The sequence below is a fragment of the Rhynchophorus ferrugineus genome, unplaced genomic scaffold, assembly GCF_030347505.1.
Source record: "Rhynchophorus ferrugineus isolate W39M unplaced genomic scaffold, kcgeb_rfMv2 rfM9, whole genome shotgun sequence".
In the NCBI taxonomy this organism is placed as follows: Eukaryota; Metazoa; Arthropoda; class Insecta; order Coleoptera; family Curculionidae; genus Rhynchophorus; species Rhynchophorus ferrugineus.
Window position 1 is genome coordinate 20,701,405 of NW_027472588.1, and position 22,195 is coordinate 20,723,599.

Below are 22,195 nucleotides of genomic sequence, written 5' to 3' on the forward strand. Positions count from 1 at the left end.
TTGTTTGTTTTTTATTCGGCATTCTTCATATTTCATTTTTATCGATTGTTTTATATTTGACCCTCGATTTATGATATGTTTAACAATTAAGTTTTATTGCACTGACCTTCTCGCCCGATAGCACATTCACCGTTTAATTTTAACACAGTGTTAAAACTGAAGTTACACTTTTATTTCATTTCAATTAGCGTCTCTCCGAACACATCTTTACTCTACGGAAGTATGATGAGAAGAAAACGACAACTTTACTATAAAATATAATAAAATATTTTTGTCAATTATTTAACAACCGCGACCTTTTTAAATAAAATAATGATTTTGTTTGTCGTTAATCAGGAATATTTTCTTAGACTTCAAAAGACTTTAAGAAACATCGAGATACTTATAAAATCGAAGAAGTCAATCAAAAAAAAGACCTAACAGTTGCCACAATAACACAAATGCACTCAAAATTATTTTACTATATATCAATCAAATTGTTCTTTTTATTCTCTTAGACTAATAAATAATCTTGAAAAATAGATTCCAAAATACTGCTATATTATCGCACAATGTATTGTTATTTACAATTTTACTACAAACAAAACATAAAACCATATATATTACATATAAATTTATGTGAGCATGAATTGAAGCGGGCTTAGCCGTCCTAGGCTAAGCCTGAACATTAAAAATTAATTAAATGAAACTAGTAGGACTCAAAATAGTGACTGAAAGTACTTCAAAGATACAGTCGATAGTAAAAGGTGATGAATTACTAAACATTCGATAGTTCCCAACGCTAAGAAAAGCCCTGAAAATAATCAGCTGTTTAATGTCATAATTTTTTGTCAAGCTATCTAGATGTCTTCCTTCCCAAATATAAACACATTAATAAACATGGCGTCTACGCAGAGGGCGTTTACACAAAAATTGTCAAAGTATTAGAATAAACACTTATTTTTCAAATATATCACTTTTTCATTTTAGACAACATGCAGCCGATTTGCGTAAAACTATTTCCAGCAATAGAACTGGATTGATCTTGCCATCTCCTAGTAGTGTGAGTCAATAATAAAAGTTAATACACTGATATTTGAATTAACATTATTTATAGAATTGGATACATGAAATATCTGACCCTTTAGATTTTGAGGAGTATGTAAACGCTTATCAACTTGCTATTGATCGAGACCCTTTAAGAAGCATACTAGACATTCCATTAGGAGATGTACAGGTTGAAGTTATTGAAAGACCACTCAGAACCTTAAGGCCAATTCTTCCGGAAGAGAAAATGTAAATAAAATGAATGATATTTATGATATTTTAAAAAAACAGTTTATTAGTGATAGCTTACCACCTCATGTGCAGACCTGTGTGGGTTGCTATAAATCAGTGTGGAAAGTTGTTCATTACACTCAGAGGCACCTTAGCAGCAGTACTACAAGTAGAGCTAATTTATCTAAGACAATTCAGCCAAGCCCAAAACAAGAATTTGAAGTAGATTTTCAACCATCATCTGAAGCTAATAGTGATATTGGTACTTTAAAATATCATGAGAAAAATATATTATTATCAGAATAATTTTGCAGATTTAGCTTCACAAGGTAGTAGTAGACAAAGTGTAGTATCTATCACCTCTCTTTCATCGTGTGGTGATACTTTAACACCTAGAAATTCTTGGGCATCTTTAGATTTAAGACATTCAGCTGGTGATCCATTAATACAAGAAATTCTAGATCAGTCAGTGTTGGAATCTCAAGATCAAGTTAATGAAAGCCAAAGACAAATTGAACGCCAAGAGGCCTTATTTGCGTTGACACCAAGTGATGTCCAAAATGAGATTAGTGATCTGGTAGAAAGAAGGTTGCCAGCAAACGCTCCTTATGAACATATTGGTCATAGAGTTTTAGTAAAATGTCAACAACTAACGTAAGAATTTGCTTAAATAATTCTCAGTAATTCCATAAATCAAATGAAACTATATTATTCCAAAATATATTACATATATGTAATAATGTTTTAGATTGGATTTGGAAGTTGAACCATTATTTGTTTCAATGGCACTCTATGACTCTAAAGAAAGAAAAAAAGTATCTGAAACTTTTTATTTTGATCTCAATCCAGAAGGACTTAAAAGAATGTTAGGCAGCCATATTCCTTATGCAGATGCTAGCACATTATCACGAAGTTGCATTTTTAATATTACTAATCCTTCTCCAGACTTATTCATTGTAGTGAAGTTGGAAAAAGTATTACAGGGTGATATTAATGATTGTTTGGAACCATACCTAAAAGAAGAAAAGGTTTAATTGTTCAAAATTTTATAATAATTTTATATTCAGTATTTGTTTTTATATTGATAGAATAAGGATAAATTAAAATCAGTGGCTGTGTCATTTTGTGAAAGATTAGGAAAATATCGACAAGCTTTTGCTTGGACTGCTCTAAATTTGTTTAATGTTATTAATGATGGAAATTCGGTAGACAGAGATCTGGATAAGGAATCTACAGGATCAGGATCCAATACAAATAGTTTAGGTTTGTTATATAAATTAATATATGACTGAAATACTAATTTTTTTAACTTAAAGCAAAAAAAATGTCTCAACTTATCATCAGTACTAGATATAAGATAGTTAATATACTTTATCTATTCATTCTATTTATACCTCACATTTGTTCAATATAATTAATATTTACTTTTTGGATCTATAGATCGAAAATCATCTAATAGTGGTTTGGATCAGTTACGTCGAAAAGCTGCTGATATGGGTACTCTGACCAGGAGGGGTTCTTTAGAAAGAAAAGATAAATGCCGGTCATGGTCTCCAGATCACTTAGCGACAAATTTAGACACATTTAAGCCTATTACCTTAAAGATGACCTCATTTTTCAGACAAGAGGGGGATAAAATGAGAGATGATGACTTTTACAAATGTTTGCAAGAGCTAAAAAGACCTACATTAGTTTTAAAAAAATTGAAATGTATTTCTACCACCTTCAGGTTGGAAATATCTCCCTGTCCGTTGGAACTGAAGAACTGTCTAACAACTGAACTGGAAAAACTTCATCCATATCCTGACGAGAAATGTCGACCGACAAAAGAACTTTTGGAATTTCCCGTTAAAGAGATATTAACGCCTCATTATGTATATCGAAACCTTTTATTTGTCAATCTGAAAGAATTGAACTTTTCTAATAGAGCAGGTTCTGCAAGAAATTTAGCCGTAAAAGTTCAACTTATGGCAGGGGAAAACGAAAATCATGCATTGGCAAATATTTTCGGAAAATCTAGTTGCCCAGAAATGACTAACGAGGTTTTCTCCGCTGTTACTTATCATTGCAAAACTCCTATATTTTATGATGAGATTAAAATTAAGCTACCAGCTTCGTTGGCTGATAATCATCATTTATTGTTCACATTCTATCATATTTCCTGTCAGAAAAAAACTGAACAGAATATAGTTGAAACTCCTGTTGGTTATACAGTAAGTTGTTCGTTTGTTTTTTATGATTTTAAAACTTGTAATTTATCATTTATATAGTATTTAATTTTTTAGTGGCTACCTCTTCTTTGTGATGGACGTTTAGTTTCCGGTGAATTTTGTTTACCTGTAATGTTGGAGCCTCTGCCAAAAAATTATAGTTACATTCCTCCAGAAGTTTGTTTGCCAGACGTGAAATGGTTGGATAACCATAAAAACCTTTTTTCAGTGAGTCTCGACACAGTGTCATCAATACATACTCACGATCCTCCAATTGAAAGATTTTTTTCCGCTTATGATTATATTCATACTGGAATTAGTTCAACCAGGCATGGAGAAATTGGGTCTGAAAAAGAATTTATGTAAGTATTATTATTATATGTTGTAATATGATGTATATGACCTTAATATGTATAAAAACTGCTTTCTTGTATAGCACTATAATATTGGGCCTATCGGGTGCTAGACCAGAAACAATTGTGAAACATTTACCTCAGATATTTGACAGTATAATTGAACTATTAGTCCAACCACCTCGAATATCTGGACATACATTGAATATTGGATCAACATGCTTTGAAACACTATGCATGCTTTTAGAAAACATATCGGTAAATGTTTTTTATTTATTGTACAAAAGTGTTGTTCAATTGTTGTATTTCTGTAGAATATTCAGGAACTTCAAGTAGATCATCACGGACGCAATGCTCTGTTAGCTACTTACATACATTTTCAGTGCAATTTACCACATCCGTTGTCTCAAGGAAATCAAGGCTCTTTACATTGGGAAGGGGGCCCTTTAATTAGAAGCAACTCCAATCCTGATTTAGAAGTATCCCACTATCAACCTAGAGGTTTAGATCGGGCATCAAGCATGCGTGTGCCTTCTAACGAACCGATCAGTCCCACATTCACTACTTGTCCCAGAATTGTGCATCAAGAATTAGCTTATCAGTGGACAATCACCAGCGGAAGAAATAAAGATTTAGCCATGCAAAATGCTTGGTTTTTATTTGAACTTATCAATAAAAGTATGGTGGAACATTTGGCGCACAGTAAAACTTTAGATGCCCCTAGAAAAATACGTTTTCCCGAACAATTTATGGATGAAATTTCAACGTTAGTCCAGTACGTTACTGGAGAAATCATTTTATATTCACGCGGTGAAACTCGTAAAGCACATAAATTAAATGCGGCTCTTGCTTTCTTCCTTTTCGATTTGTTGTCGATCGCTGATAGGGGATGGGTGTTTCAGCTGCTAAGAACATACAACAAAGAAGTGCAACAAAAAATATCGTCGTTAGTGGATGGCAGTATTTTGATAGAATTGAAATTGGAATTTGAGCGGATAATTTGCAGTCATGAGCACTACGTCGCTTTGAATTTACCTTTTTCAACACCATTTATGTGCTCCTCAGCGGGGGTATCACCTAGCCCGAGTGTTACAAGTTCAACAAGTCAGAATTCGTTCTTATCAGGAGCACCGCCAAGCCAGGAACGAGTCAATACTTTTGCTGAATTGTCACCGGAATATCGCCAGCATCATTATCTTTGTGGGTTGGTTTTAACCGATTTGGCCGCAGTTTTGTTAGAGGCTCAGTAAGTATGGTGATATAATTTCAATATAGATTGCTGAATATTTCTAAAAACGCTCTTTGTTGTGTATAAGTTTATTTTCCAAGAGAAAATATGTAATACAAATAATAGTAAAATATAAATGAAAGCTTATATCGTAAACACTAGAATCAGGAATCTTAATGGGCAGCCGCACGACTTATATACATTATATAGCTTTTATTATTTGCTAAATAATTTCACTAAGAGCTACGAAATAATGTTACAGTTAATGTTAAAAATATTTTTATACTATTTTTAGTCAAGCATCGCTTCACAGTAAAGCAGTAGAAACTGTAAAATGTCTATTGGCTTGTCATGATGGAGATCCACGATATATATCTTCCGAAGCAAGACACCGTGTAGCGGCATTATATTTTCCTCTTTTGTCCATCACCATGGATGTATTACATCTTTTGCATCGTTTTTCCTTTGATAAAAATGATAAATTTAGTAACGAAGATACTTGTCCCAGTAATATTAACCCCAATGTTGCTTTAGTTATCGCTGGGAAACTACCACCCTCTACTTGTGATTCATTTCAACCTGTGAGTGTAAATTGTTCATTTTGTAAAGCAATATTATATATAAATAATTTTATAGCTCCAAAATCGGAAACTAGGAATTAGTGCTGAAACTACACGAAATTTGTTAACTTGCGTACTGTGGGTGCTGAAAAATGTCGAACGGGAATCTTTATCGCAATGGATGGGAGAACTAACTTCAACACGGTTAGCAACATTACTACAGTTACTGGACGCGTGCATTACTTGTTTCGAATATAAACCCAGAAGAAAAGCATCACCTTCATCAGGATATGCTCATGCTCAAGTAACACTAGATATTCGCTCTCGTTTGGAGGATGTTATACTAGGACAAGGATCAGCTAGGGAAATGATGCAACGCAGGAAAGGTAATCATAAAGGTAGTCAAACATATTTGTACTTTTTTAATAATTGTATTATTTTAATTGATACTTATTTCATAATATAAAGTTATAACAGAATATATTTGAAAACATTTATTTTCTATAAGATTTAAATAATTATTAAATAACAGATGTGTTTTATAAATTTTAATGCAGGTGGAACCCCTCAGGCAGCATCTGAAAAACTGCGATGGCGTAAAGAACAAATGACTTACAGAGTAAGCACCGAACTAACTGAAAAACCAAAAGATGATATTTTCAACGACAGTCATTTAGAAGGTCATTTTGCAACTGAGGCGTCTTTTATCATATTAGACACTTTAGAAAGATGCGTTAATACGATAGCCCTCTTTGATTCACCGCAGCATTTAGCTGGTTTAGCCTTGACTGTATTATTGCATGCCCTAGGGAAGAACCAAAGCACCACAATATTACCGCATATGTTTGCGTCCCAACGTAGCCTTGTTTATAAATTCCACAGTGCTTTATTTGACGAAGAAAGCAGTCATTGTGCAGATTTGTGTTTGCTGCTATTGAAACATTGTGGTTCTCAAATAACATCGGTTAGATCACAAGCAGCAGCTTCACTTTATTTATTAATGAGACAAACGTTTCAAATTGGTAATGTAAGTCTATATTATTTTTTATATTACTTCAGTGCACATCAAAAATTATCATTTAGGGCCAAAAATTAGTTCTTGCCAGTTTAGAATATTATAGGGTTTAAAAATAGAATAAAACCTTAAATTTGATAGTTTACTATAGTTTACTAAAAACGTCACATTTCACTCGCCATTATTAGTGTTGTATTTTTAATTCATTCAAGTTAACAATGAACAGTTTAAAATGAGAGAGATGTATTGTGATACTCATCAAGTAGTTTATTGTAATGTAAAAGTTTAGTTTTGAACTGTTTAAAAATTCCGATTTTGATGGCAATAAAAGATCCCGGCCAGCAAAAAGATTCGAAGACAAAGCTTTGTACATAAATAGATGACTGGAATATATTTGAAGTGATTGGGAAAAAGTCTAAAAAAATGACTACCGCATAAATGTCTTTTAGACCAATTATTAATCCTTTTCTGTTCTACTTCTTTCTAATCTATTTCTGTTCTCTCAATTTACATCACTTTCACTTATGACTTATTAGATAACTTCCTAGAGTTTGGTTCTCTTAATTTTTGAACGATGTATTATTCTTCTAGTAGCTAGGATTTTTTTTTTAATGAAGTGTCGATAGAAGATTGGGTGCATCCAAAATATACCTTGTTCTGAGATATTTGAACATACCTTACAATGCTTTATTGTACTGTATTGTGTTCACACAAGTGTATATCGTATACTTGTATATAGATATTTTGGATTTTCTTTCAATAAGCCAATTTTTTTTTTCAGCTTTGTTATTTTTATTTTATTTTTAATATTCCATTCAGATTTGACATCTAATATCTATATCTAAATACTTAGTGGACGTTTAAATCATTTGTTTGACCCAATCTATTACTTTACCGCTAGTTTGAATTTTGTTTAGTTTCTACCATGTCAAGCTTTGTTAATGCAAAAAATTCAAACTTGAATGAAACTATCACTCTTAAAATATCATCAATTGAACAATTTGTATAAAGTCGATTGAACTATTTCAGAAAATATCAGCTCTGATGTATGATATACGCGTTTATTGAAAAAATAAGAAAGTATGAAAAATAGTTCAATAGGTAGCGCCAAAACTGATATTGTTTTATGGATTCGGTAATAGGAAAACATGAAAAATACTTAGATTGAACCAAAACAAAAGAATATAAAAATTAATTTCTGGCCCAGAGAGATTAAATCGAATTAAAATATTTTCAGAAGTTATATTATTTGTGACATATTTATATTACCTACTGTAATTATATTATAAACTTTAATAATTCATTTTATTTAAATATTCATATTTTTAGAATTTTGCTAGAGTAAAGATGCAAGTAACAATGTCTTTAAGCAGTTTAGTTGGAACATCTGCTACATTCAGTGATGATTCCTTACGTAGATCTCTTAAAACAATTTTGGAATATGGCGAGAGGGACACAGAATTGCAGGAAACAACGTTTCCTGAACAAGTCAGAGATCTGGTATTCAACCTGCACATGATCTTATCGGACACTGTTAAAATGAAGGAATTTAAGGAAGATCCTGAAATGCTTTTAGATTTAATGTATCGTATCGCGAAGGGTTATCAAAATTCACCTGATTTAAGGTTGACATGGCTGGCTAATATGGCCCAAAAACATATGGAAAGAGGTATTTAATATAATCGTTTTATAGTTCATGTTTTAATCCACGTCTTTGATAATAGGAAACCACACCGAAGCTGGAATGTGTTTAGTTCATTCAGCAGCTTTAGTCGCTGAATATTTAGCAATGCTAGAATCATTGCCGCATTTACCAGCTGGCGCAGCAGCTTTAGAAAAAGTTTGTTTACAAAGATCGGTAGATTATTTGTTTAATTTTAAATTAATTCATATTTTAGGTAAGCCCAAATGTATTGGAAGAAAGTGCAGTGTCCGATGACGTTCTCAGTCCAGAAAGAGAAGGCGGTTGTCTAGGTTCCCACTTTACTGAAGCAGGACTTTTGGGATTGTTAGAGCATGCAGCTAGCAGTTTTCAAGTAGCTACTATGTATGAACCTATGAACGACATATATAGGGTCTTAATTCCCATTGCTGAAAACAATAGGGATTTTAAGAAACTAGCAAATATACACGGGTAAGTTTTAATGTTTTTGTGCAATGTAAGTTTAATATGTTTTTTTATTAATTACATCTTACATTAGATATGCTTAGTACAATCTTAAATTACTTTTATTACAAATTAATTTATTACTACTGTTCTATTGTACTTGCATTAATATGCAAGCAAAGCCAGTATGGGATTAACACATCGGTATATATTTCCCAAATTAAAATAAAACTAAACTACTTAAGCTAAAGTTAAGAATGCTTATACACTAAAAAAGTAGATTAATTTATGGTACCCGAAGACCGAGAAACCGTTTTGTGACGCGGGAGCCTTTTGCGGGGTTTTACTCCCGTTTACACACCAGTGGAAAGTTTCGCCTTTTTAAAAAAAATGCTGATGGTCGTAAAAGAGAGGCCGTAAGAACGACGAGGTTCAAAACAGACCTGTGACGGAGGTCATAAATTGGAGGCGAGAGCAGCAACATATCTTCGGATTTCCTCAATCGCAGCGTCTCTTGTCGTTGCTGGTGGGGCTAACTGTCTGGCTAGTCTTTCTTCTCCTTGATTTGCACAGGCGGATGTCTGGGGAACTGGTTCAGGGATTTGTTGTGGTTTCGATCCTTCACTCCTTGGCAGTGGTCGTTTTTCGCACCCTATAAAGTTGGCAGACACAGGTTGACCTTTTTACAGGATCTGGACTCATGGTTACTCATTTCATACACTTGGGGGCTCGACACTTCCTGGGAGAGTACAACTAGCAGTTGAAGCATTGTGCCAGCTGCCTGGTGCCTCTATAGGATTAAATTGTTACTCTCTGGTCCAGCAGATTTTGAATATGTGGTGCTCGTCTCTGGACACTATGACCTGGGTGAGCGGGATGGCGATTCCGCCATCCCTTTACGAGGGATACATGGAAACTCTTCCTGGAGTGCTTCTCTAACTTGTTGACCGTTAACAATTCGAATAGTTCTCTAATGACACCTATCCTGTAAGAATGCGAGGGAGTCTAAAGGATACTCCTCACCTCCAGAATCTTGGTTGCCAGGATCGGTCAGCGGTTTTGGGGTAGAATACTAATAGGTCTTGCCGAATTCGATTGTACTGTTTAAATATACGAACGATTTTCATATATTTGGCTTTGTCCTGGAGTACTATCGGCGAGATTCTTCCTTCCTTATTTTGTGGTTTTGGGTTGGCCTGGATTGGTGTGTTTGTACTTTTGGCAGTTTGTTGTTTTTCCGTGTCCTCTTCACTACATGAGGAAACAGTAGAGTTTACTCCCCTTTTTGTCTTCTGTGGTAGGAACATACTAGGAAGTTTTGTGTTTCTTGAGCCAATTTGTCCTGTGTTTGTTTTTACTTTTCAATTTTCCTGATTTGCTCTTTTAATACTGTTTTCTCGCGTAAGCTCATCGTTGCGGGTCTGTATTTGATGTTTCAGTGCGCGTAGCTCCAGAGCATCCTTATTCCTATCTTGGAGGATATTTATCCTTCCGTATAACATCATTATTGAGTTGTTTGATTTGGAGTTGTAGTGATTCATTGATTGATAATCGTTTCGGTGATAAGGCGGTGTTTGGAGTTGAATGTGCCGTTGGGGTATCTTCTGCTTTGTTTACGGTTTCCATATTAGATTGCGGCTGGACCTTTTTTGGTTTCTTTGGAAAGCTCATTAAAGAGCTTTTCATGTTGGGTGACTTGTTTACTGGTCCTTTATTGAATAATCTTTCGCCAGTACCCAGGTATATTGGGGTACCGACACTTTGATGGTACGGACATTTTCTAGGGATATCGATCGGAGCTCCCGACACGCCCAGTAACTTTGAGCGCTCGACCTTGACTACTAATATGTTAATGAAAAAATTACATGTAAAAAGTCTTGCTGGAAAAAATATTGTGTTTTGTAGAGGTTGTTTTTCAGTTTACTTAATAGCTGCATATTTTGAATAGTTTTACGCATATATCCATTGTTTACAACTTACCTGAATATTCAAAAATATCATCGCATTTCAATAACAAACATTTTTATAAATTAATGTTATTAACACAAACAGAAAGGAAAAGGAAGTTAGTCTAAATCCAAAACATTTTTTCTTAAAATCATCGAACATTAGTTTCCAAATTTTAAATGCAATCGATTTAGAAGCACGGAAATTGGATACATTTTCACGTATGAATAATTCCAATTGCTTTTTTACATCTAGAAACACTATTATTGCGTGCGAGTAGTAGTGCATAGTTTCAATCTTTTGATCAGTCAATATTATCTAACACGCGGCGGTGCCTTAAGACAAGAACGGTCACAATTCGAAAAGTACTACCACAAAGTTTCTAGTGAAGCCAATGCTTAGAAACACTGATGTATTATCCCATTTGTAATATTTACCAAATACTGTTTCTTCAGAATCAATAACACGGTCCTAATATATAATTGGATCTGTTGGTGGTCGATAGCATTAAAACATTCAATTTCTTTTAACGCGTAAATGCGATGAAATGCCTGGAAGTATTCTCAAACATCTTTTCCAAATTCAAAACTAAGCTCTTAATTCAGGTAAAACAATCCCATAAAATATCTCCATATTAGTTAAAAAAACAATGACAATTTTTATTATAACACACAAAAAGCATGTATTTAATAAAACTTGTAAGTTTTAGGGCTACCTTTTAAGCTAGTCAAACCGTATTACTATAGAAAGACATTTAACCCATTTTGTTAACAAAATAAATAAAATTTCAGAGAATATTTTAATACAACACATACATTTTTATATTCATATGTAATATATATTTTAATATTATATAAAATGCTGATATAATACATTGTTTCAGTAAACTTCATGACGCATATACTCGTATAGATCAACTACAAGGCAAAAGGATGTTTGGTACATATTTCAGAGTTGGTTTTTACGGTTCTAAGTTCGGTGATTTAGATAAAGAAGAGTTTATCTATAAAGAACCCAGTTTAACTAAACTGCCTGAAATATTCAGCAGATTGGAGGTATGTATCTAAAATCATTGCATGTGTTGAAAGTAGCTATTGTTATGATAATAATAAACTTTATTTCGATTTTTCATAGTAAAAATCGTTTTTGATAAGTTCCATATGTAAATTCTAGATTGTTCAATAAGCCGTTTTATGAGAAAAATAGAATTTTCTGGTTTGAAACATGGTATTTTTACAATATTCCTGATCTTAAATGTAGTTGTCTCAATGACCTAATTATGAGTTCCATCACTGAAATCATAATGCGATAACTATTATATATTATATAGATTAGTGAATATTAGAGAATAATTGGTGGAATAGATTTCGCGATTATTTTGTGTAGCGTAAGGGTGCGTTGTTTTGATGAAATATTATTTTTTCGTAAAATAGGTATTTAGACGAGAATTTTTACATGCAGCTTATTCCAAAGGCTACAATAATAATTTTAATTTTACCAGTTCGAAGGTAACCCACGAACCTAATTCCATATGCATCCAACTGGTACCAGTTTTGTAAGCCCTAACTCGTTTTAAAACTGAAGTTCATCCTCAAGGCACTCTTTAGCCTCTTGTTTTGATTCAGGATGATAGAATCGTCTTCCTTAGTGATGAAATGACATTTGACAAATATTTTCAGGCCATTTTAAATTCCACTTAGGAATGCCTTTTTTTATTATTATAAAGTAAGGAACCTATTGTGCACATAGCTTTCTAAATTGTCTAATTAGATGCATAGGGCTAATCAATGGAAAAGTAAAACACTAAATCTAATAGCGTTATCTCTTATTGAATATGGGATTTATTAAACAAGCTATTGTAAAGGTGCACCTATATTGATTGAATAAACATAAAAGTAATTTGTTACAGAATTTCTACGCTGAACGTTTCGAAGCCCATAACGTTATAATTATCAAGGATTCAAATGCCGTTGATGTTAACCTACTCGATCCAGATAAAGCTTACATCCAGATAACATATGTTGAACCATATTTTGAACAGTTTGAGCTAAGATATAGACAAACTCATTTTGATCGAAACTTCAACATAAGTAATCCTAATACATTTTTTTCAACAATATTAAATTAATATAAAAAGTTTTAAAATATATATCGCTCATTATGTTTGTAGAGAGATTTGTTTATGCCACCCCATTTACGATGACCGGTAAAGCACATGGCGAACTGAAGGAACAATATAAGAGAAAAACTATTTTAACAACAGCAGTACATTTCCCTTATGTTAAAACAAGGATACAAGTAGTATCACGAACGCAAATCACTTTAACACCAATTGAGGTAATATAAGAATCCAGAAAAGATCCAGAAAATGTATTGTATTCTGTATTCAGGTTGCAATAGAAGACATTCAAAAAAAGACTGCAGAATTGGCCACAGCCACTCAACAAGAACCACCAGATCCGAAAATACTACAGATGGTCTTACAGGGTTGCATTGGAACAACTGTAAATCAAGGCCCATTAGAAATGGCAATAACATTTTTGCCCAGCGATGGAAAATTGCTGACTAAGCACCAAAATAAACTTCGATTATGTTTCAAAGACTTCTCCAAAAAGTAAATATATTTTTAGAGCATATATTGTATTCTTCTCACATAAATATACTTTTAGGTGCAGCGATGCACTGAAGAAAAATAAAAATTTAATAGGTCCAGACCAAAGAGACTATCAAAGAGAATTAGATAGGAATTATAAACGTTTTATTGAGAAATTACAACCTTTAGTAAACCCTTCTTCCATTACTATAATTAACACTAGGTGAAATTATTTTGTTTATATTTTTAACATTTTAAAACTAATATTAACATTTTGTTGTAGTCCAAATAAATATGCACACACTGAGAACTCTGTGTTGAAATGGTAACAATATCACTATTAACATCATATATTTTAGAATACACGCTATTTATTTACTATTTATAGAATTTTATATAAAATGCCTTTACCCCACATAATATGAGTATTATTTATTTTTGTTTGTAAACATTATTAGTAGTTCAACAATCTGCTCATTGGGAAATAAATATTTCTTATAACATCTATTATTATATTTTAACTATTTTACATAACATGTAGAAAGTCATGTTATTAAGTGATTTCCTCTGTTCATCTTATTCTGAATCTTACTATAAAGTCCATTAATCAAATTGGATGGCGTTTAATATTTTAGTTTACATAGTTCACTATTATGTCTCCCATTTAGCTGATAAGCATCGACAAGAAAGCACGCAACGCTTCATTTTGTAATGTTGAATGATGGCTATATAAGACTTTTTACCAGTACCCTATAGTTGGATTTCATAAGACCAAATGGATCTGTATTGACTGTATAGCTTTACTTTGTTATCTAATGAGACTTAAATTTGTGCCTGATGAGATATTACTTTTCATGTAGTTTAAGTCCAAGTTGTTTATATTTAGCAAATTCTATCACTGCTGGGGCATGTGCACATATTTACACATTCGTGATCTTTGTGGTCAGTAGGTCAGCTGTATAGAGGATTTTTTATAGAATATCAAGCCCACTATACTGCTTTATGTATCTCTTAAATCACACATCATTTTTTAATTATAATCCCAAGTAGTGAATTTAATTTTATAATGTGACTAATAGTCAAATTGAACAATTAAGTCTATTACTACTTATCAGTTATAATCTGTAAGGTATTTAAATATCCATATTTTACTGTATTTACAAATTAAAATAAGTAGCACAATAATAAGGAAAATTAATTTTATTTAATCTTAATATAAAACATATACTAAAAAATACATAAATAAAAAGTTTAATAATTCATATGAGAATAGTAATCCTGAAAGACTTGCACATATATTTCTTTTTCTGCTTGAGTCATTTCATTTATTATACTGTCATTAATATCGGTAATTAGATATGTTTTATTTCCAACATTAACTGTTGGTATCATTCCATCATCTTCATCGTCACTATCCATTGTTTCTACTTCATCTGTATTCATGTTACTGTCATTAACATCTTCCAAATCTGAATCAGAATCATTTGTTAAGCCTTTTACTGCATTTGATGTAACATTTGTTGGCCTTTTCTCATGAGCTAAAAGTACACTCATGATATCATCATTCTTAGGAGTTTGTGTTGTAGTTTCTTCAACTGATTCAATAGCATTTCCTTTATTTTCTTCAGTATTAAGATTTGATATCACTGTTGATTCAGTCATCCAAATTGGAGCTTCTTTATGACTAGTAGCAGCATTTGCATTATTTTCTTCTCCAATAGTAATATCCACTCGTGTTTCTTCAACAAGGAATCCTGAATTTCTTGTAGCTTCTCCTGACCATTCTTGATTGTGTTGTACTGTTCTTTTTTCAATTCCTCTAATAGTACTAATGTCAACTGGTTCAGGTTCCAACACTTCAGGTGCAAGTTTGATACCTTCAACTTCACGTAATAAAACATAGAGTGAATCTAATTGTTCATTAAATTTAGCCAATAATAGCCTAGAGTCTTTTTTAGGTAGAGCAGATGAATCTTCTTCTACAACTTCTCTACAATAAGTACAACGAAATTCGCCTGTAGCGAAATCATATAATTGGTCTGCTTCTAAATCTGTAAATGTTTTAAGACATGCCAAACACTTAAAACTTGCTCTGCTGGTTGCATCGCGTTCTTCTGTTTCCAGTCTTTTTCTCATAAGATCAAGTTTATACTTGACAACATTAACAAAACTTTTATAATTGATGAAATAGTAATTCACTTTCTGTGCTTTACCATCTGCTCCTGTTTCCATTCTTAATCTGACTTGTATAAACTTGTCATTTTTTAACACTGCTATTCGGGCTCTTAACATTTTTTTTTCGAACTTGAGTAATTCGCAAATATCATCTTCCTTCATACATGGGTTCCTCACCAACATATCAACAATAAGAGCATCTTCAATAGAATAAAAGCCCCTAACAACAAGTCTAGCTAACTGTTTTAAACTACTTGGAACTTCAGTAACTAATCTTTCTTCGGTCATCTTTATTTCATTTTCTTTTCTTGTTTATATTTATAATTGGAAATATTTTTTTCCACTATTAAATTGGTTATGTTTAGCGTTTGAAACTATCGAATCAAAACAGTCGATAGTCGAAAAAAAACAATCCCATAGATTAGATAAATTGATATTTTATAATCGATATATCTATTTTTTGGGTAGATATCAATTTTTTTGATGCTGAAATATTTTTTGACAAAAATCGATATTTTTTTTCTCCAATATATCGATATACATTTTTAAATGTCGAAAAATCATATATATCGAAGTATCATATATAACATATGCATCATATATAAATCTGAGAACTAGCTGTAAAAAATTATTTTTAATTTAAATTACAATTGTATACAATAATTATACTTATACAAAATAATATATTTTTGTAGCTTTGGTTTCGAACTGTTAAAAATAAAAAGTTTAGGGATTTTTTTATGGAATAGAAACATTCTAATTCGGCAACGTTGCCAGAGCGAATTTAGTAATTAGTCGCCATCAGAGAATTTTTGAAGTTTGTTTTCAAATCTATAAAATAATAATGTTTTTTTTTCAAACAATTTAAACATTTCAATGATACGCTTCATCTTAAGACTACGTGTTTATGTTTGCTTTACGTTGACCCAATTAAATTAAGGCAATATTGTGGTGTTTCATAGTTGTCTACAACTTTTTTTTGTCCATTACAAAACTATTTTACTTCTCAGTGTTATATGGTTTATTATAAAACAGTAAAAAATGGGTGGAAATGGCGAAGATGAGAAAGAACCTCAAAAGGTTTTACCTTTGGATTTAGCTAGAACTCAAATAACAGTTCGTGCTGGTGAGAGCAGCAAGACACCTTTAGTGGTCACTAGTCAGGCTCTTAGGAATGTGAGAGTACTAACTCCAGCCAGTAGCAATTCTTCTGCCGTTGGCCCAACTATTATCACAAATTTGGTGCCTCAGGCTATTATCAAACAAGGTGAATTATTTTTCTATGCATATCTATAAATGAATGTTATTATATTAATATATTTTTTTAGACTCAAATAAGTCTCAGATATCAAATATAGGTGGAACTAGTCAAGGACAGTCACAAACACAAGTGGCCGGGACACTTGCAATACAAAGACCCACACAAATAACACTTTCAACAACTATGGTGGCACAAAATTCTACAGGAACTTCTTTCCATGTACCTAGGGGCCCAGCAGTTGTGGCTAATTTAGCAGCACCAAGGAGCAATGTAGCCACAGTAAGGGCCCCATTAGTGACTGCTCAAAACACTCAAACTTTTGTCCGGCCTCCAAGGTGAGCATTTTATAATTATTAATTTTTATTTTATTTAGGTTATATATTTGTTAGAACCCCAAGTCCTGCTCAAGGTACTGCATGGTTAACAACTAATGCATCAAATGGGTCTCAAATCAAAGGTGCTCCGACTGTATTAAGTTCTCCGGTAAGAGGAGCTACAGTAACAGGAAAGCCACAAGTTGTTGGCAGGTCTCAAACAATTACAACACCTATAAATTCTCTTAGAACAGGCACATTACTACCAAATACTATAACAATAGGACAGGCAGTAAGTTTTGTTTAATTTTTTTCTTAAACTAATTCATAATGGTAGTTTTTGTAGATACATCCATTTAAATCAACCTCTGGAAATATTCAAACTTTGGGTACTACAGTAACTTTAGCTCAAATGATACCAACTAGAACACAAGCAGTGGTATTTAGTGCTAATACGGTAGCTCAATTTACACCATCAGCAAGAATTACAGTAACCACAGCAGGACAAAGTCAGTTGAAACCTCCTCAACCTAAGCCATTGGTGAGAATAATTCTGTTATTATATTTTATTATTGTATTGTTATTTTATGGTATTAAGTATATTTAGAAATTCATTTGAATTCTAATTTGTAAATGTGACTTTTTAGTGAAAATACTAATAAAGCCTAACAATACTTTGTTCCATTTTCATTAGACTTAAAAGTGAAGCTTTGCTAAAAAGTTGATGGATCCTTTTGTGATAGTAATGAACAAATATATTTTAAAAATCGAATTACTAATTATTATATATTTTTAATTAGTAAGGTACTTTTTAGGATGAAGTTGCAGAAACATTGTATCAATATTATTAAAATCAACCTATTGATCTTTAGAAGTTAATTCACTTCTTTTTAGAATTATTGAGACAGTGGTTTTAATGTAATCATTTAGCATTGTATATGATTTTAAAAATACTTAACCATATAATCATGAAACATTCAGAAGCTGATTGGCAGATTGGAGGTTCAATTAAAAAATTACTTTCATGTTAGGGATCTGTTGGTGGAACCAGACTTACAGTACCCCTTTCTCAAGTACAAGGTCAATCGACTAGAATAATATCTTCTCAACAGCCAGGTGCATTATCGGTGACTACGCGTATCCCTGCAATAACAACACAAACACAATCACAACCAGTTTTAACCACAACAAGAATTATAACCACTCAACCGACAGCAAATGTTGTTGGGAGGTTACCTGTTGCAGCATCAACGGTAAGAAAAATTATTCCTATAAGTTTATTTTTTTCAACAATATTTACGAATTTAGACTGCTGGTCCTGGTAATAATGTGAACAATATATCCACGACTCAACCGAGAATGTCAACTTTATCTGCCATAAACTTACAATCATTTATGGTTGCAAATGGTGGTCATACTAGAATGCAGACAACACAAGGACCAAAAGTTATTGCTCAACCAACCCAAGGTAATGATAGAAACGTGGGCATTAATGTTAAATGTAATTATTTATAAGCAAGAATGTAAAATCTGACATGAAATAAATATCCCAGCTACGCCAGTTTACAAGCTCTAAGAATTAATTATTAAATCCTCATAAGATTTTAACTGGAACTAATCAAAAGACAGGTCTATAGGAACACCCGATTAGATTGTATATGTAGATATGTATATCTGGAGTTACTACTTTTTTCATTTTATTCTTTCCAAAACTTTTACCATAGGTCTAGCTTAGTTGGGAAGTTGTTTTCACTTACTTGATTGTGACCTTTTAATCATTTCTAATTAATTTTCCTATCCTTAATTATTATTAAACTGTAATTATGAATGTTGTCAATGATGATAATATTAAAAAACGGATTTCTTATCGCTACAGTTACTGCTAGTAGGCGACGAATAGCCATTCAACATGTCTGCTCCAATGGCTATGAAAGTCATTTACTTTATATATTCTGATTGTATTTAAAATCAATTAAAAAGATCTTTTGTCAATTACATCAAAAAACGCGAAATTTTAGAACATTCAAACTAATACTGAAACATTTTATTTTTTACAGAGTACGTTCCACATAATATTGGTATTTGGTTTTTTTCAGAACGTTGGAAAGTGTTTCTCTGGCGTTTTTCTTGTTGTTCTGGAAGCTGGAAAAACATTTGAAACATTCTATTAATACATATTTCTTATTTCAGCGGCAGTTCATTTAACACAACTTTCTCCTCAAATTAAAACTACAGTTAGTGTGGTACCAACGGGTTCGAGGACAAGTAAGTGCTATTTTTACTCCCAGATAACATATTTTAATGTAGATTGAAAAAAAGTGTTGGCTTCTTTTAATGGCAAACTTAATATAATTTTATATTATAATTTAATTAATAATATAATATAATTAAATTTTATAAATGTACACATTTCAGTTAATGTACCAGCCTCTATAGTACCTCAAAGGTCCAACCCTATTGCGTCATCGCAGACTATATCAATAGCAAAGGTATTTTCGACAAGTGAAAGCCAATGCTCAAATAGTGTGTTTGTTCAGACACCATTACAAGCAACTGAATTAAGACGAACTTCTCCCAGTAAGTTTTGTTTTCATATATTTAAAATAGGCGGTGCAGTTATCAGGAAGTAAAGAAGTATTGATTTTTTTCGTTTTAAAAACATGTAGAATTAATATAGCAAAAGTAAATCTTAATAGATCTTTGATGTGCTTCTATTTTAGGTTCCTTAAAATTAAGTCCTAGTAATTTAATAGCATGATTTATACAGAATATATAATAATGGAATATTTTATCTATTAGTCCTTAATTCGGGTAGCCCTAATACGCCCCAAGCAGCCACTGTAGTGTCATCTTCAGCCACATCATATACACTATCAAATCAGGAAGGAAATGCGTATTATTACGAAAGTGCCACAACTCCCGCGGGGAATTTCCAAAGGCCTTTCATTGGCCAACAAAGCGCCTTTGCAGCACAACCTCAGCAACAATCTGGAAGAACCCAAAATGTTAGCAGTCAACAATTACACAGTAATATCACTTTAAAATTAATTATGAAAAACACAGTTTAACCAGCAATTTTACACAGATATGAGATTTAATTCCTTAGTGGTTGTGGAGCAGAGTCGAGGCCAACAAAATCATTTTCAACCTATATCTGCACAGACAGTCTCAGAGCATTTGGAATCACAGCCACAATCAGCACAGCCAAAGGTAAACTATTTCATCACTATAAACATCATCAGTGATAAATTGATGTTTATGATTATTGTGTCTAAGTAATGTTTACATTACCTAAAAAGGCCTTCAAAGAATACAAAATATGTAGTAATAAAGATAATGTGGGTCTTTTAAGAAAGCTAAACTGAATTTGCAAATTGGTTATTAAGTGGTTATTGAAGTCCATACTATCCATTACTATTTTCATACTAGTTGATTGGCTTTTAAAATTAAATATGGACATTTTATGTAATTGAATAATAATATTTTCTTTTATTACATAGGTCGTTCATAAGTTCATAAGTGTATTTCATTTTTTCATTTATTAGATTTTGAACAGCCCAGTATTGATTATTAATGTATTTTTAAATAATTCTTTATACATTCATAATTTATTTCTTTTTAAGGTTACTTCGTCGCCAAGACCAAGTATATTAAGAAAACGAGACCATGAAGGTTCTCCTTTAAAAGCTGCAAAAAACTTGACCCCAGTTTTACAGAATCTAACACAGCAGGTAATCATGCATCCCAACTCACCGCCTTCATCTCCTCCTGCAAGACCCGATTCTAGAGGTAATGGTCATAGTTCAGGTAAGGCGATTAAATAAAATCAAATTTACTATCATTATTTTTGTTATGTACTTAGGTGGAAGCACAACTATATCAGCTACATCAAGTCCAGGTCTAGTGGAAGTAAATGAGGATAGTAACCCATCTATCCCCATGAATCTCAAAGATGGGGAAGAAGAGGAAGAAATAAAACCACCATTGGAGATGAGTCCCAGGAAAAAGCCTCGAAAGCAGCAATTGTATATGCATATATATATACTTTTTCAAAAAACTTTTTAACAACTTGTTATTTTTTTAGAACTGGGAATGAAATAGATGAAAATCACGATGATATGCAGTTTATATCTGAAAGCGGTAAAAAAGAAAATTATGATTCTGACGGACAACACTCCGATTCAGGACCGAAGGACGGTGCCCCAGAAGCTGTTCGTGTAACAACTGTAAGTATTCTCTAACAGGCTCAACAATTACTATTTCCTGAAGTCTATCCACGACAAAGTGCTAATTATCATCTTAATTTTAGGTGAGGAAGCCTGCAAGTGCTAGTTTATTAAATGGTTATAGACAAACGTGGAAAGCTACTCACAACCATTATCAAAGATATTCCGACGTTAAACCAAAGGATGAACGGCGACCGACCATCATGGATTTAGCTAATCAAAATAAAGTGTCTGAAAAGATTAACGGTTGGAAGATCCACCATTTGTCGACGCAAATGGAAGATCTGGTATGTACATATTCCATATTAAGAACTTTTTATATTTATTGTGTGCTATTTTTAGGCAGAGCAAGAACAAACTGTGTATGACCAGTTAAGTGAATTGTTAAAAATAACAGAATCTGAGGAAAATTTAAAACAATGTGATAAGGAAGTGAATAGGGTCAATGAATTAATTAAGGTAAATCTATATCAGATTTTTTATTCCGATAATTTTTGTTACTAAAATATAATTGTAATTACACAGTTGTATCTATTTTAGGGAAATCTTCAAAGGATAAAAATTATCAATGATGGTATGCTTGAGGCTAAGTGCCAAATCATGAAGATATTTGATCATCAGCGTCACGTGAGTGATATCATCAAGAGATGTTCCAGCAAAAGGAATTTTAAAAAAAGAGAAAAATTCTAATGTACATACAATTTGTTGTTCTACTATTTTTATAATACTATCATACTTTTTATGAACATGTTTTCAAAAAAAAAGAGAAAAGAAATTAAATTTGTTCTGTAATTATATTAATTTTAGACAGAGTTAATATATAAGTAACTTTATTACTAGAGTAAAGTAAATAAAGGTTTTCTTTCATAAAATAAAGCTTTCTTTATTTTTCTTGTCATTAATTTCCAATAATGGTTTCATAAAAATTTTAAGTATTGTATGAGATGTG

At 32.3% G+C, this 22,195-nt stretch overlaps 3 protein-coding genes across 5 annotated transcripts; 2 read left to right on the forward strand and 1 right to left on the reverse strand.

Moving 5' to 3' along the window:
* Positions 1-587: 587 nt before the first annotated feature.
* On the forward strand, positions 588-13,775 carry Zir (dedicator of cytokinesis). 2 transcript variants are annotated; one of them, XM_076413832.1, is made up of 23 exons: positions 588-920; positions 970-1,042; positions 1,097-1,275; positions 1,326-1,519; positions 1,572-1,911; positions 2,006-2,285; positions 2,346-2,520; positions 2,698-3,470; positions 3,543-3,829; positions 3,904-4,078; positions 4,135-5,066; positions 5,344-5,629; positions 5,685-6,006; positions 6,166-6,635; positions 7,953-8,292; positions 8,348-8,463; positions 8,522-8,757; positions 11,561-11,732; positions 12,587-12,767; positions 12,848-13,014; positions 13,068-13,291; positions 13,347-13,493; positions 13,554-13,775. In XM_076413832.1, exons 1-23 carry the CDS (start codon positions 844-846, stop codon positions 13,597-13,599), a joined length of 6,192 nt encoding a protein of 2,063 aa, XP_076269947.1. In that variant the 5' UTR covers positions 588-843; the 3' UTR covers positions 13,600-13,775. The 2 variants fall into 2 exon arrangements, with proteins under 2 accessions (XP_076269947.1, XP_076269946.1); XM_076413831.1 differs by having other exon boundaries at positions 799-920; positions 5,685-5,994.
* Positions 13,776-14,455: 680 nt separating this feature from the next.
* TfIIEalpha (Transcription factor IIEalpha) lies at positions 14,456-15,843 on the reverse strand. Its single transcript, XM_076415444.1, has one exon. It carries the CDS (start codon positions 15,731-15,733, stop codon positions 14,522-14,524), a length of 1,212 nt encoding a protein of 403 aa, XP_076271559.1. The 5' UTR covers positions 15,734-15,843; the 3' UTR covers positions 14,456-14,521.
* Positions 15,844-16,203: 360 nt separating this feature from the next.
* Sap130 (Sin3A-associated protein 130) lies at positions 16,204-22,122 on the forward strand. Of its 2 annotated transcripts, none has more exons than XM_076413833.1 (16): positions 16,204-16,712; positions 16,774-17,041; positions 17,096-17,312; positions 17,367-17,561; positions 18,052-18,273; positions 18,329-18,488; positions 19,211-19,285; positions 19,436-19,597; positions 19,820-20,047; positions 20,106-20,230; positions 20,644-20,827; positions 20,883-21,045; positions 21,105-21,246; positions 21,330-21,533; positions 21,589-21,705; positions 21,787-22,122. In XM_076413833.1, the coding sequence occupies exons 1-16, from the start codon at positions 16,487-16,489 to the stop codon at positions 21,934-21,936; spliced, it is 2,838 nt and encodes a 945-aa protein (XP_076269948.1). In that variant the 5' UTR covers positions 16,204-16,486; the 3' UTR covers positions 21,937-22,122. The 2 variants fall into 2 exon arrangements, with proteins under 2 accessions (XP_076269948.1, XP_076269949.1); XM_076413834.1 differs by having other exon boundaries at positions 20,644-20,809.
* The last annotated feature ends 73 nt before the right edge of the window (positions 22,123-22,195 follow it).